Here is a 12,914-nt window from a genome sequence, read left to right on the forward strand (position 1 = left end):
TCACAGCTGTGCTGTGACCTTTGTGTGTTGGCCATCACCCCACTGCAGTGTTGATTTGGGCAGCACCCTCCATCTGCTGCCATATTTCAAGGCGCTGCTGCCCACTGCTTGGAGCCTGCTCTCCCCATGTTGCCTTGCTGTCTATAATCCAGGGAAAATAAAATTTTAAAAAGTGTTGGTGTCCTCTCCCAGGGAACAAGTGACAGGATCAACAGGAAACAGACTCAGGTCATGCTAGGGGAGGTTTAATCTGGGAATTTGGGAAAATTTTTTCATGGAAAGAGTTGTCCAGCTTTGGCACAGCTGCTGAAGGCAGGGGTGGAGTTCCTGTTCCTGGAGAGATTTGAAAGGCATGTGGATGTGGCACTTGGGGACACAGGGCAGTGGTGGCCTTGGCAGTGCTGGGGGAATGACTGGACTCAGTGGTCTGAGAGGGCTTTTCCAACCTAAATAATGCCATAATTCTTTGACTTGCACTCATGGAGTAGTGGAAAATTTGATGAAAACAGACGAAGTTCACTATCAAGAGCCTGAAGTCCCCTTGCAGGAGGGGCTGCCCTGATAAAACAGCACCTGAGAGAGGGCCCGGGTGTGAGCTTTAGGCAGAGCCCGTGGCTCTGTTCCCGCTGCAGCCTGTGCTGGCTCCAGCCAGGCCACAGGCAGTGCAGCTCTTTGGGACCTACAGAGTGTCAAAAGAGCGAATAAACGAGATTTCAGTGGCTGTAGCACCGCCGTCCCCTCGCACTTGCTCCTTTCCCGGGCGCATCCTGCCCTGGCAGGGCTCTGCTGCCACCTGCTGCCACCAGAACCCGGCTCCGGCTGGACTGAGCGCACAGCAGCGATCCTTCGGCAATGGAATGTGGGAATCTGGGGATGTCAGGGAGCCACAGCTGCCCGCACGGTGCTGCTCGGGGTCCGGGCTGTCCTGGAGTTTGGTGTGTCCGGTCGCTGCGCAGGGACACAATGAGAACAGGCAGGGCTGCGAAAAGCCACCTGAGACTGTCAGCACTGGCTGGGCAGAGGCAGCCGCCGGGGTTCAAACCCACTTCCAGCACCCCAAACAATTCATATGTTGTGGGACACTGAAAGGCGTCCCCTGTCCCACCCCAAACGCTGCAGCCCAAAGCTTTTTCTGGGATTTTGTTAGGATGGCAGTGAAGGACGGGGTGCACTGCTGGGGACAGAACGGCAGGAGATGGAGCTGCAGGAGGGGAGCTCCAGTTCTGGTTTTAATGACAGTCACCTGCTCTCGATGACGGGACAGCGTCAGAGCAATTTTTGGGATAAAATAAGCAATGAGCAGCAACAGATTTATTTCTGGAAGGTTTTGATCTGCGGTGGGCACATGGACGTGTCACGGGTCTGCTTCCCACTTAGCACCTGACACCACACTGTGCAAGAGCTCTTAGAGTTCTTCCCTTGTCACAGCCTATTATAGGAAATCAATCCCAGCTTCAGGCTTCAGATCTGGAGGTTTAAATAAAACACCTCTTAGAAAGAACCATCGGAAAGCTTGGAAAATATCTGAAAATGGGATAACTGAGCAAAAGCGGCTAGCACAGAGAACGAATTTGCTACTCATTCCTAGCCAGCATTTCAGTGTGGCTAATAAATACCTCATAAACACCAGAAATGAAGGTTTAGAAATACCCCATAAACACCAGAAATGACGGTTTGTAAATCTGCTGGGAAAATCCCCAATAATGATGGGATTCAGGCAAAGTGAATGGCTTGCAGGCTGAGCATTGCCACAGGCAAGTCATCCTGCCTGGAGAGACAGGAACCGTAAAAGCAGATGGAAGATGAACAGGAATTTTCTAGAGCAAAAGGAAGGTGAGGGGTGATCCCTGACCCCCACTAATGTTGATTACTGGACTTTCACAATTCTGCTTTATTCTCCTATTTTCATTATTATCATTATTAATTCAGACAAGAACTTTCAAAGCATCTCAGTAGATATGGGCACGTGGTTTTAGAGAGGCCGTTCCTTTTTTAAGGTCTCAGGTTTAGTTCCCCTTGCATGGGGATGGATTTGGTCCAAGTTCTATCCCAGGTATTTCGGCCTCATGTCAAGATTGAAACTCCTCTGAGTTTTTTGTGTTAGACAAAAAAACTCCACAGCAGTATGAAATAGATCTAAAGAGACAGTTTTTGTTGGTCTAGGATAGAAGCATTACAAGGCTGATAGAAGTGGATTTAAAATAGGAGAATACCACAGCGTTAGGAATGCAACAAGGATCAGAGAAATAAGAAATGATAACCCGGAAAACCACAAATGGTTTGGGAAGAATGAGCTTGGAGAAGGACTGGGAAGTGTTCCTCCACAAGTGCTGATTTCAGCACAGTTACTGAGTTGTTTTTATGAATTTCTTCCTCATCTTGGGAGTTCTGCCAGATGTCCTTGTGGTCCATAAATCCTGCATTCCCTGTGCCCACTATCAATGGTTCATCCTTCTTCCCAAGCCCTGTTCAACTCCCCCAGGTCTGAGAGCAGAGAAACGTGTCCAGCCCTAACCTTAACAATTCTACCAACAATTCATTTGTTTTTTTAATACACGGGCATCACTTAGAGCTTGTTGGCCGCTGTTTCACAGATTCAATCTCACTTTTTGTCGATTAGGCTTGCAAGTATACAAAGATCAAACACCAAAAAAAATTCTTTCTTAAGGTAATTTTACATATCCCACATTTTGCAACGTAGGTGACCCACAAACTGAAACACTTCATTAAATGCTTTGATTTCGCACCGATCCCCTCAGAGGCCGACGGCCATTTTGGGGCGTGAGGGCAGGCGGTGCCCGGGCGGGAACGCGCGGGCGGGAAGGGGCGGGAAGGGGCCGTGAGGGCAGAGCCGGGCCCGTGGAACCCGTGGGCGGGAAGGGGCCGTGAGGGCAGAGCCGGGCCCGGGGAACCCATGGGCGGGAAGGGGCCGTGAGGGCAGAGCCGGGCCCGGGGAACCCGTGGGCAGGAAGGGGCCGTGAGGGCAGAGCCGAGCCCGGGGCGGGACCCCATGGGCAGGAAGGGGCCGTGAGGGCAGAGCCGGGCCCGGGGAACCCATGGGCGGGAAGGGGCCGTGAAGGCAGAGACGAGCCCGGGGCGGGACCCCATGGGCGGGAAGGGGCCGTGAGGGCAGAGCCGAGCCTGGGGTGGGAGCCCGCAGGCGGGACCGGGCCGTGAGGGCAGAGCCGAGTCCAGGGACCCCGCAGGCGGGAAGGGATCGTGAGGGCAGAGCTGAGCCCGGGGCGGCGACCAAGAAGAGCCGGGGGGAGTTCTCCTCCCCGGCCACGCCGGGGTGGAACAGCGGGAACACACGGCCGCCTGCCCCTGTGAGGCACGGGGTGGTGCAAGCTCCGGTGTCCCCGCATGAGGGCGTGTGGAGAGACTGCGTTGGGGGAAATTCCTAATAAAAGAGGAGAAACACTGCTTGTGATTGTGACACACAATTACTCTTATTTCTTCCGACGGTGTGAGGGATACAAACCCAACAGTGGAATCACAGAATATGCCGAGTTGAAGGGATTACACGGAGAAGGTCCTGAGTGGACCTTGCTGGCCGCGGCCCCAGGGCTCGGTGGCTTACCCGGGGAGGGCTGAGAAGCTGCTCAGGGCATCCCTGCCCCGCTTAATGCCAATGGGGGCGAAAACCTGACCCGGGTTTGAAGTTTTTAAATGAAATCAGCCCTAAATTTAAACTAGGAGATGCGCAGGGTGGATGGAAGACGGCAGAGCCCGGCAATTCCTGGGGGTCTGCGGTGCGGGGGGCTGAGGGAGGGCGAGACTCGCCTTTGTGCGCGGAGGGAGGGATGGAGCAGCAGAGCTCGGCGGCAGCGGCTTTAGTTCAGGCGGTCGTGTTGATTATTTATTTATTTTCACGGGGCGGTTGAGTGGAAGGCTGGATTTACGAAGTCGCGGAGCCTCCCCTCCCCTGCCGCGGCGGCGGCGGCGGCGCTCCGGGCGAGGGTGGTGCCGCTTGCCGGGGGCTGGAACACGCCTTCCCGGGGGCTGAGCGCGGCTTTCCCGGGGCTGGAGCCCGGCTTCCCTGGAGCCGGAATACCTCTTCCCCGCGGCTGCCAGGCGGTTTCAGCCCCATTTCGCTGCTCGGTGGAGCTGATGGCTGCAGGTGAATTCTTATTCTCGTCTCGTAGCGTTAAACGTGCATGGGCTGCATGGCTGGGGTAGGGAGGAACAGTGGTTTATTTCACGGCAAAAGGATGGGAGTGATTTATTAATTGCTGATTTCAATAACGCACCCTTTCCCCCTCCCTCTCCGCAGCCCTCCTCTGCATAGGGGTGTGTAAACTTGGTGGAACTCGGGCTTTTTGTGTGAAAACCTCCCCTCACGTCTCGGCGCAGCGAACATGCCTGAGCAGAGCAATGATTACAGGGTGGTGGTGTTCGGAGCAGCGGGGGTCGGCAAAAGCTCCCTGGTCCTGCGCTTTGTAAGGGGCACTTTCAGGGAAACCTACATCCCCACCATCGAGGATACGTACCGGCAGGTGATCAGCTGTGACAAGAGCATCTGCACCCTGCAGATCACGGACACCACGGGCAGCCATCAGTTCCCTGCCATGCAGCGGCTCTCCATATCCAAAGGGCATGCCTTCATCTTGGTGTACTCCGTCACCAGCAGGCAATCCATGGAAGATCTTCACCCCATCTTCGATGAGATCTGTCAGATCAAAGGCGACATCCAGAAAATCCCAATAATGTTGGTGGGGAACAAAAGTGACGACACGCAGAGGGAGCTGGATGCCAGCGAGGGGCAGGCGCTGGCCAGCAAGTGGAAGTGTGCCTTCATGGAGACGTCAGCCAAAATGAACTACAACGTGCAGGAGCTCTTCCAGGAGCTCTTGAATCTGGAGCAGAGGAGAACTATCAGTCTCCAGGTGGATGGAAAGAAATCCAAACAGCAGAAAAAGAAAGATAAACTGCAAGGCAAATGCTCTGTAATGTGATTGCCTTTGGCTGGACTTGCTGCACGGCACAGCTGGAGCATGGACTCCTACAGAAAATACATTTCTGCTGGAGATTTTGGAGGAATCCACGCCTCGCAGGGTTGTTGCTTTCCTCTAAAATCCCCGCTGGGTAATTGTATGTGTTGTTTTTAAGGAGGATGGCTTCTGCATGTTTATTTTTTTAAACCAATAAATGTTCCATGTTAGCAATTACCTACGACTAGAAGTTTTTAATGTAACAAGTTTTCTGGAGGAAAAAAATGTCTCTCAGAACAAACCTCTCTATTCATGCCAGTTTTTAAATATCTCCAGCCTGTTAACTCAGAGGAAATAATCTATAATGTGTAGAGTTAAATTGTTTTCAGGAATCTATTGACCAGAGCAAATCTCTAACAAAGTGAGGCATTCGCTCTAAAAATGAACATGTGTGTGGCTCTGCATGCCTAAATTTTTGATTGACAGGCTGGCTTGCCCACCCAAGCTGCAGTTTTTGCCTGGCAGAAGTGAAGTTTTCCTGTGTGCTGTGCAATTCCTGAGACTTGTGCAGTTCTGGGAGTGATTACAGCTGTATAGAATCCGGCTTTTATTCCCGCTTTACTTTTTCATTCCCAACTTCCTCTGTTCACTGAGGCAGGATTTTCCACATGCTCTCACTCCCAGTTCAGGAGTGATCCTTGGTGTCCTTGAGCAAGAGCTGCCTCCTGGTGAAGGTAACTGGGAGGTTCTGAGTGATAACCACCTTCTACATCCCATTGATGTAGAAGGTGGTTATCATCTAGCCATCACCCTGGTTTTGCTGCCTGAAGTTCCTTTTCCCAGCCTTCCTGGAATTCTATCAGATATCTATTTTCCCCCCTCCATCCAAGATACCCAGGGTTTAGTTGAGACCTGGAACGAGTCAGTTTAGACAACACTGTCTGGGGAAGGAGCAGCTACGCCTGGAAGCAAACCCCTCTCTGATGAGAACTTTAGGCAGATACTTCATGTGAATGAAGGGACTGGAGGGATTTAAAACTATGTGGATGTGGCACTTGGGGATGTGGGTCAGTGCTGGGGAGCAGTCAAACTCCATGGTCTTCGAGGGCTTTTCAAAGCTAAATAATTCCATGATTCTGTCTCCTATTTTGAGTGTGTTTCAGCCCAAGCAGAAGACTGTAAGCCCTCAGTGTTACACCGTAGGTTTGATTTTTACACAGCAACGTGGTCTTGACACATGAGACACGGGAGGAGAGGAATTGCTACTTTTTATAGCACTTTTCTAGTCAAGTGATTTCATTGCTGAAGGTGAACATGACATGGAACAGGAGGTGCTGGAGGCTTTCAGGCTCTTTCTGTGAAAGTATTCGTGTCGAGAATGACCTGAGGGGATCCTGTGAGAAACATGGGGGTCTGGAGAGCCACAACAAGGGCTTCCCATGGCCAGAGGGCAGGGATGGATGAGATATTGGGAAGAAATTGTTCCCTGGCAGTGGAAGGAGTCCCTTGTCAGGGATGGAATGGGATGGGCTTTGAGGGCCCTCCCAACCCAAACCAGTCTGGGTTTCAATGGAAGGTGCTATAGAAGGGCCTTTTCTCCCAGACACCTTTGTTCATGTTGCAGGCTAATAAACAATCCCATGACATTTGTATCCATGTGAATATATGAGATTTTTAACAACTCTTGGCAGCTGGTGCTCCCTTGCCCCTGGGCTGCCCCTGAGCCACTTTTCCAGTCTCCTTAGGCTGTCCCTACACCCTCATGGAGTCAGATGGCTCCATGGGGAGATTGTCCCACTTTCATCTGGAGCCCTCACACCATTTGATTCAGCAGATGAACATATGACTTATGATTTCAGAAACCCATCTTCTGCAGGAGGGTTTGGAGCTGCCCAAAAGGTAACGCTCACTTGCCATAATCAGTTCAGAGGCTCTGCTCCTGATTTTCCCTATTGGAGAAGGGACACCCAAGCTCCCAGTGCTGGACCTGTGGTGCTGGCTGGTGTCGTCCCCTGTGTGGGACCTCTCCTGGGGTGGCCAGGGGGCTGTGGGAGCAGCCCTGATGTCTTTGCTTGGACAGAACTCTTCCTTTCTCCTCTCTGTGCATGGATTTTCTCTCTCTGTTCTCTCATGTCCAAGCAGTTACACAAAGCTCCTCGTGGGTTGTTTGGTTGTTATTACAAAAACTATTTCAGTTCCACTGCAACCCCTCAAAGAAGTTTTCTGTCTAAGCCTTTTTAAAATGTCAGGAGACTTAATAATGTCTCTCCAACTCCCACTGCCTTCATGGAGATGCCTGTGCAAAGGATCTGCAATTACTCACAGAGCCAGGATGTTCTGGAATGTGTCATTAGCGCTGCTGTGTGTTCCCTGTGCGGGCTGTGGAGGTCTCTGAGGGCTGGGATCTGTCACAGCAACAATCCATTGGAACAGGCTCAGGCATTCCTGCACCCAGGAGAATCCCTGAGGGAGCTGGGAAGGGGCTCAGCCTGGACAAAAGGAGGCTCAGGGGGCCCTTGTGGCTCTGCACAGCTCCTGACAGGAGGGGACAGCCAGGGGGTTGGGCTCTGCTCCAGAGAACAGGGACAGGAGGAGAGGGCACAGCCTCAGGCTGGGCCAGGGCAGGTCAGGTTGGACAGCAGCAGGAATTTCCCCATGGAAAGGGGGGTCAGGCCTTGGGACTGCCCAGGGAGGGCAGGGGTGGAGTCCCCATCCCTGGAGGGATTTAAAAGCCACATGGATGTGGCACTTGGGGACATGGGTCAGGGGTGGCCTTGGCAGTGCTGGGGGAATGATTCAGCTGGATCTTCTTAGTGGACTTTTCCAACCTAAACAATTCCATGATTCAAAGCTTCCCTTGGTTGCCATGAGACCAAGACTGTGTGGCAGTGGAGATGCTGGGGTGCTCCTGGGGGTGTCCCAGTTTAAAAACCCAAACCAGCTGGGAAACAAGGGACACCTGCTGTGCCTGCCTTTCTTGCTCTGTAAATAATCTATGTCTTGAGTGTGTGCAGCTCAATTGTACTGTAAATTAAAACTGTATTAATAAATAAATTACATAATTGGCTGTTTCCATATGAACTGAACTAACCTGTGTGTGTGCAATCTATCGTTCTTATAGGAAGGGAAATTAATTTCATTGGAGTGAATGCTGTGTTTTGGAGTGAGGGTATATATTGGATTGGAAGGACTGAGTAAGTGCAGGTTAGAAAAGTAACAGACATACAGTTTTTCAGTTGATTTGTTGATGAAGGACATTCAGGTGAAGCCATCTGTCAGCAATGAAGAAGCAGCTCTGCTGTCTGATGGAGCTCCTCTGGCCTTACCTGCTGTTTCCAGCAGTGATTTTCCAGGAGCTGGTGACATCGTTTGTTTTATGGAGCTGTTTATGTATCCTGTAAACCTTTCAGCTTGGAGACATGCCCTGACACATTGTCTGTGCCTGGAGAGCTGGATGGGAACTCACTAATAATTCTTAAGTTGGTTGTTTTATTCTCTTCTTAATTTTGTTCTACCCCAGAACTCTGGTTTTCTGGAAGGCTCTTCGTGAGGTCAGATGTGGTGAGACAAGGTCACTGAAGATGCTGACACAACTTGTTGAGTTGCTTTTAATGCCTCCATGGTGTTTTCTTGGGATCACGAGTTGAACACTCTGAAAATTCCCTTTGGGATATCCTGAAGGAGTCCCCAGACCCACTGCTGCCTGGGTGCCTGGTGAAGGCTGGGACTGTGAGGGCAGTGAGTGACTTTGAACTGAACCACAGAATCGTGGAAACACTGAGGTTGCAAAAGCCCTCCAAGATCATGAAGTCCAATCTGTGCCCAATCCCCCCCTTGTCACCCAGCCCAGAGCACTGAGTGTCATCTTCCTTGGATGGGGACCCCACCACCTCCCTGGGCAGCCCATTCTAATGTCCACCCTTTCCATGACGAAATCCTTTTCCTCTCTGGGATGCTGAATTTCAAGCATTTCTCAGTCAGTACTCCTTATTTCCATACAACACTCGTTGACAGGCTTGAGGCAGTTCCCCTCCCGAGTTCGACGAACAAAATCAGTGTCAGGAGAAAACACTGGGGAGGAGAATCACGAACAGCTCTTCTTGCGAGAGAAAAATGTGAGCAGTAGCTGGAGTGTCCACCCACACATGTATTTTAAAAACAAGCAGACAGAATATTGCTGTATTCCAATTCCTCTTCCCAGAGCAAAGCAGGCTCATGATTAATGGAACAAACAGCTCGGAATAATAAGCAATATTGCTTTATATGCAGGATCCGTAGCCACGAGGTACCGGCGCACTCCAGAAGAGTAAAAGCTCGTCTTAATCATCGCCTGCCTCCTCTGCAGTGTCTGTGTTGTAAATAAGGGACATCAAAAGCTTCGGAGAGCTAATGAAAATGCTAAAGAGGCTCCAGACCAACGGCAGGGTAGCAGCCTCCTGCTTAATGGTGTTGCTTCGTGCCAGGCTAGACCTGTCACCCCTAATTGTTTCCTTTTTTCCCACTTTGGGGAAAAAACATGACATAAAATCCTGTTAGATGGGAGTAGATTTAATAATGCAAAAAGGATGGAGGAGCAGAAGGAGGAGGGGAGCCTGGCATTGCCGTGTTCACAGTCCAGTGGTGGTGGAGCCGAACCTTGCTGGCACAGCTGGGCACTGGAACTGGGTCTGGCTTGGGTGGCTGCCTCCGTCCCATCTGCTGCTCTTTGTCCTCTTCACACTTCCAGCAAGTCTGAACATTAGAGGGAAAGGAATGATTGTGTTTTCCTGGATTAGCACAGATCCAGAGTCTTCCAACCAACCATCCCAACTGCTCCTCCCATTGCTCTCAGCTCCTGTCCAGGTGGGAAGGGGGGCGTGGGGTCCAACCAGAGCCCATCTCTTCTTGGCAGTCTGTGTTGAGAACTTGCTCTGTCCTTGAGCACAGGACAAATGCAGCTGATCTGCTGTGAGAGGGGCTTTTCACAAGGGGGATTGGACTTAAGCTGAAGAAGAGCAGGTTGAGATTGGTTATTGGGAAGGGAATTCTTTCCTGTCAGGGTGGTGAGATGCTGCCACAGGTTGCCCAGAGAAGCTGTGTCTATCTCTGGATCCCTGGAAGTGATGGGCCAGGTTGGACGGGACTTGGAGCAGCCTGGGATAGGGGAAGGTGTCCCTTCCAGTTATGTCTCCTCCAGCTAAAGGGACGTGGTTTTCCTCCACCTGGATATAGGAGCCCACAGGTACCTCCTTCAAAGCAGACAGAGCACTGCTCCGAAGCCCCTGACATGGAGACCAGCAGGGAGCTTTCCTTTCATAGCTCAGTGATGCGTTTGTGCCTTTCAGACTAAAAATACCTAAGGATGGAGATTTGAAAACTCTTCTCTCCTACGTTATGGTGTTCCTTTGTTCCTACATGTTTTCCTCCAACCCCTGCATCCCATTATCTGCCTCTGGCTGCCCGTGGGTGAAGGATGAGCAGCTCACACCCAGGCAGTGAAAATCCCTCCTTGGAGGGAAAAACCCATCCATCACATGGAGTCCTTGGATCAAGACCAAGGCCTCATCTGGATTGGGAGTGAGGAAAAGGCTTCTTCTGCCAGCGCCGGCTGCCCACAGCCTGCTGCCCACATCCTCCTGACTGCTTGGAGCATCCCTCGAGCAGGGATGGAGCAGATCCCAGCCTGCACCCACGTCCAGCCCTGTATGGGTCCATATGGACCTGCTGGGATTGATGTGGAGGCGAGGGAACAATGGGATGTACTCCTTGTGCCCCCAAGGAAGAACACACCTGAGCTGCAGCACACAGGTCTGTCCCTGGGCGGTTCTGATGTGTCATTTCAACAACATGAAGCCCCAAAATAGGGAAGAAAATTAATAAATAAGGGAATGTTCATGCTCAGATTGTTTTAGCCATTTCTGCTATCAGATGCTTTACCAGCTGGCCAAGCTGGGACTAGGGGAGAGTGGCTGGTTTTGTGATTATCTGGAAAGATGAGCCAGAATATGGCCGAAAAATGGGAAATATTTGTATGAACTGTAAGAAATTACTCATTCCCACAGGCGGAATTCCAGACATTGATTCATTTTGTTAATTTTTAGTGGAAAAATAAGTCTTTATGTCCAAGAAAGAGGATGCTGAAGGGTGGCTGGTGTTTGCTATGTGGAACACAAGGACATTTGGTGTTTAATAATTTTTGTTGCATTAATGATTGCTCCAAACAGCCTTAGCAAGGCTCTTCCTACGGGTGTCCAGCGTGGACACCCAACACGGGACCATTTATCACACGTGCTCCTTTTGGACAGCCTTTTCCAGGGAAGGCTGGGTCCAGCAGTCCTGGGATGGGGATTTAAGGGATTCCTTTGTGGAAGGAACACATGATAAATAGTAAGGGAAAATAAGCATTGGGGGGGTTCAGACCATGTTCCTGGGGGCTGGTTCTTTGAGACAAGGCTGGGAAAAGCCAGGGGAGCCTGGGCTCCTGTTCCTTCTCAATGGCAATGGAGGGAGGGAGAGAATGGCAGCTGTTGATGTTGCAGGGATGGAGATGGGAGAGCAGGAGCTGCTCCTGGCCAGGCACACAGGGACAGGCTGTGGCCCTGCAGAGAGCAGCGATGAGGGATGGCTGCCCTGGAGATCACATTGCGCCGTCTCCTGCACCTCCGCTGCTCCCACGCGGAATTCAATTACTCTGCTGCTCCAGAGAAAGCCTTCCTTGGCTGCTGGCTGTGCGCAGCTGTCTTCTGTGTTTGTGAAGTCCCTTTCTGTCATTCCACTCTGGACTCCATGCCCAGGGATAATCCCAGGGTTGCTGGGAGCACCCTCTTCCTGAAAGGCAGGACAACAACCCCCACCCCACACCAGCCTTTAGCCAGAAGTGAGCCCCCACCTGCTCCCAGATAATTTCAGGATCATTTTTCTCTGCATTTCTTGTTAAACACAAGCTCAGTGAAGCCACCAAACCAAAATTCCCATTCTGCAAAGATCCTGGGAAAACCGAGTCAAAATTCCTGTTCTGCAGAGATCCTGGGGAAAAAGCACTGATTTTGAGGGGGTTTTGAGGGGGAACATGGTATAATCTTGATGATTTTGTCCAAGAATTGAGCTTTTCTGCTCTGCCTGCTCCTGCCAGGATCTTTGGGGCCAGGAGCAGTGTGGCTCATCTTCTCCAGCATCAGATTTCCATGATCCATCTAGGAAAGCCCCCCCAGTTCATTCAGTGAATCCCCCACCTCCCTGGAAGGGGATACAGAGCATCCAAGGTGGGAAGGAGCAGCACTGTCAAAGAGGCAGAAGAAATCTGGCTTTGCTTTCTCTGGCCAAAGTGCACCCTGAGAGCAGAGCTGCTGCAAAGCCTCCCAGGCTGAGCACTGCAGACAGCCCTTGGCTGAACTCTGAACCTCGTTGTGCAGGAAATAACGAGAGTTCACAGAGATAAATGGTGGTGGGGACAGGATTCCACCCTGGATACTGCTCCAAGCCCCTCCTAGTATCTCACCTCAGACTGCATTGGGTTGGGAGGGATCTCAAAGCCCATCCAGTGCCACCCTTGTATGGCAGGGACACCTTCCACTGTCCCAGGCTGCTCCCAGCCCTGTCCAGCCTGGCCTTGGACATTCCAGGGATCCAGGAGCAGCAACAGCTGCTCTGGGAATTCTGTGCCAGGGCCTCATAGGGAACAATTCCTTCCCAATATTTAAGAGTGAGTGCTCTGTTCTAGGCTACTACCACACACCAATACCAATAATAAACATTTACATAAATATTTGTGCTTGTAGCAGAAAGGGAAACCCGTGCTTGTATCACCAGGATCTGAAGAGCTCAGTCCTGCCTTCAGACAAAGGTGAGACATCCACTGGGTGAGTGTCTGGGAGGGAGCAAAAAAAAAGGAAAAACAAGAGATTCCCTCTTGCTGAGCCTTTATCCCGCCCCTGGTGGAAAGGAAAATAAATGTTTAATAGAGGAAATACGAAGTTCAAAGCAGTGTGCCCTCCCAGCGTGTCC

At 51.3% G+C, this 12,914-nt stretch overlaps 1 protein-coding gene across 1 annotated transcript; it reads left to right on the forward strand.

Moving 5' to 3' along the window:
* Positions 1 to 3,973: 3,973 nt before the first annotated feature.
* Positions 3,974 to 5,165, forward strand: DIRAS3 (DIRAS family GTPase 3). Its single transcript, XM_059853488.1, has 2 exons — positions 3,974 to 4,120; positions 4,274 to 5,165. Exon 2 carries the CDS (start codon positions 4,359 to 4,361, stop codon positions 4,953 to 4,955), a length of 597 nt encoding a protein of 198 aa, XP_059709471.1. The 5' UTR covers positions 3,974 to 4,120; positions 4,274 to 4,358; the 3' UTR covers positions 4,956 to 5,165.
* The last annotated feature ends 7,749 nt before the right edge of the window (positions 5,166 to 12,914 follow it).

Source organism: Haemorhous mexicanus, chromosome 9 (genome assembly GCF_027477595.1).
Source record: "Haemorhous mexicanus isolate bHaeMex1 chromosome 9, bHaeMex1.pri, whole genome shotgun sequence".
Taxonomy (NCBI): Eukaryota; Metazoa; Chordata; class Aves; order Passeriformes; family Fringillidae; genus Haemorhous; species Haemorhous mexicanus.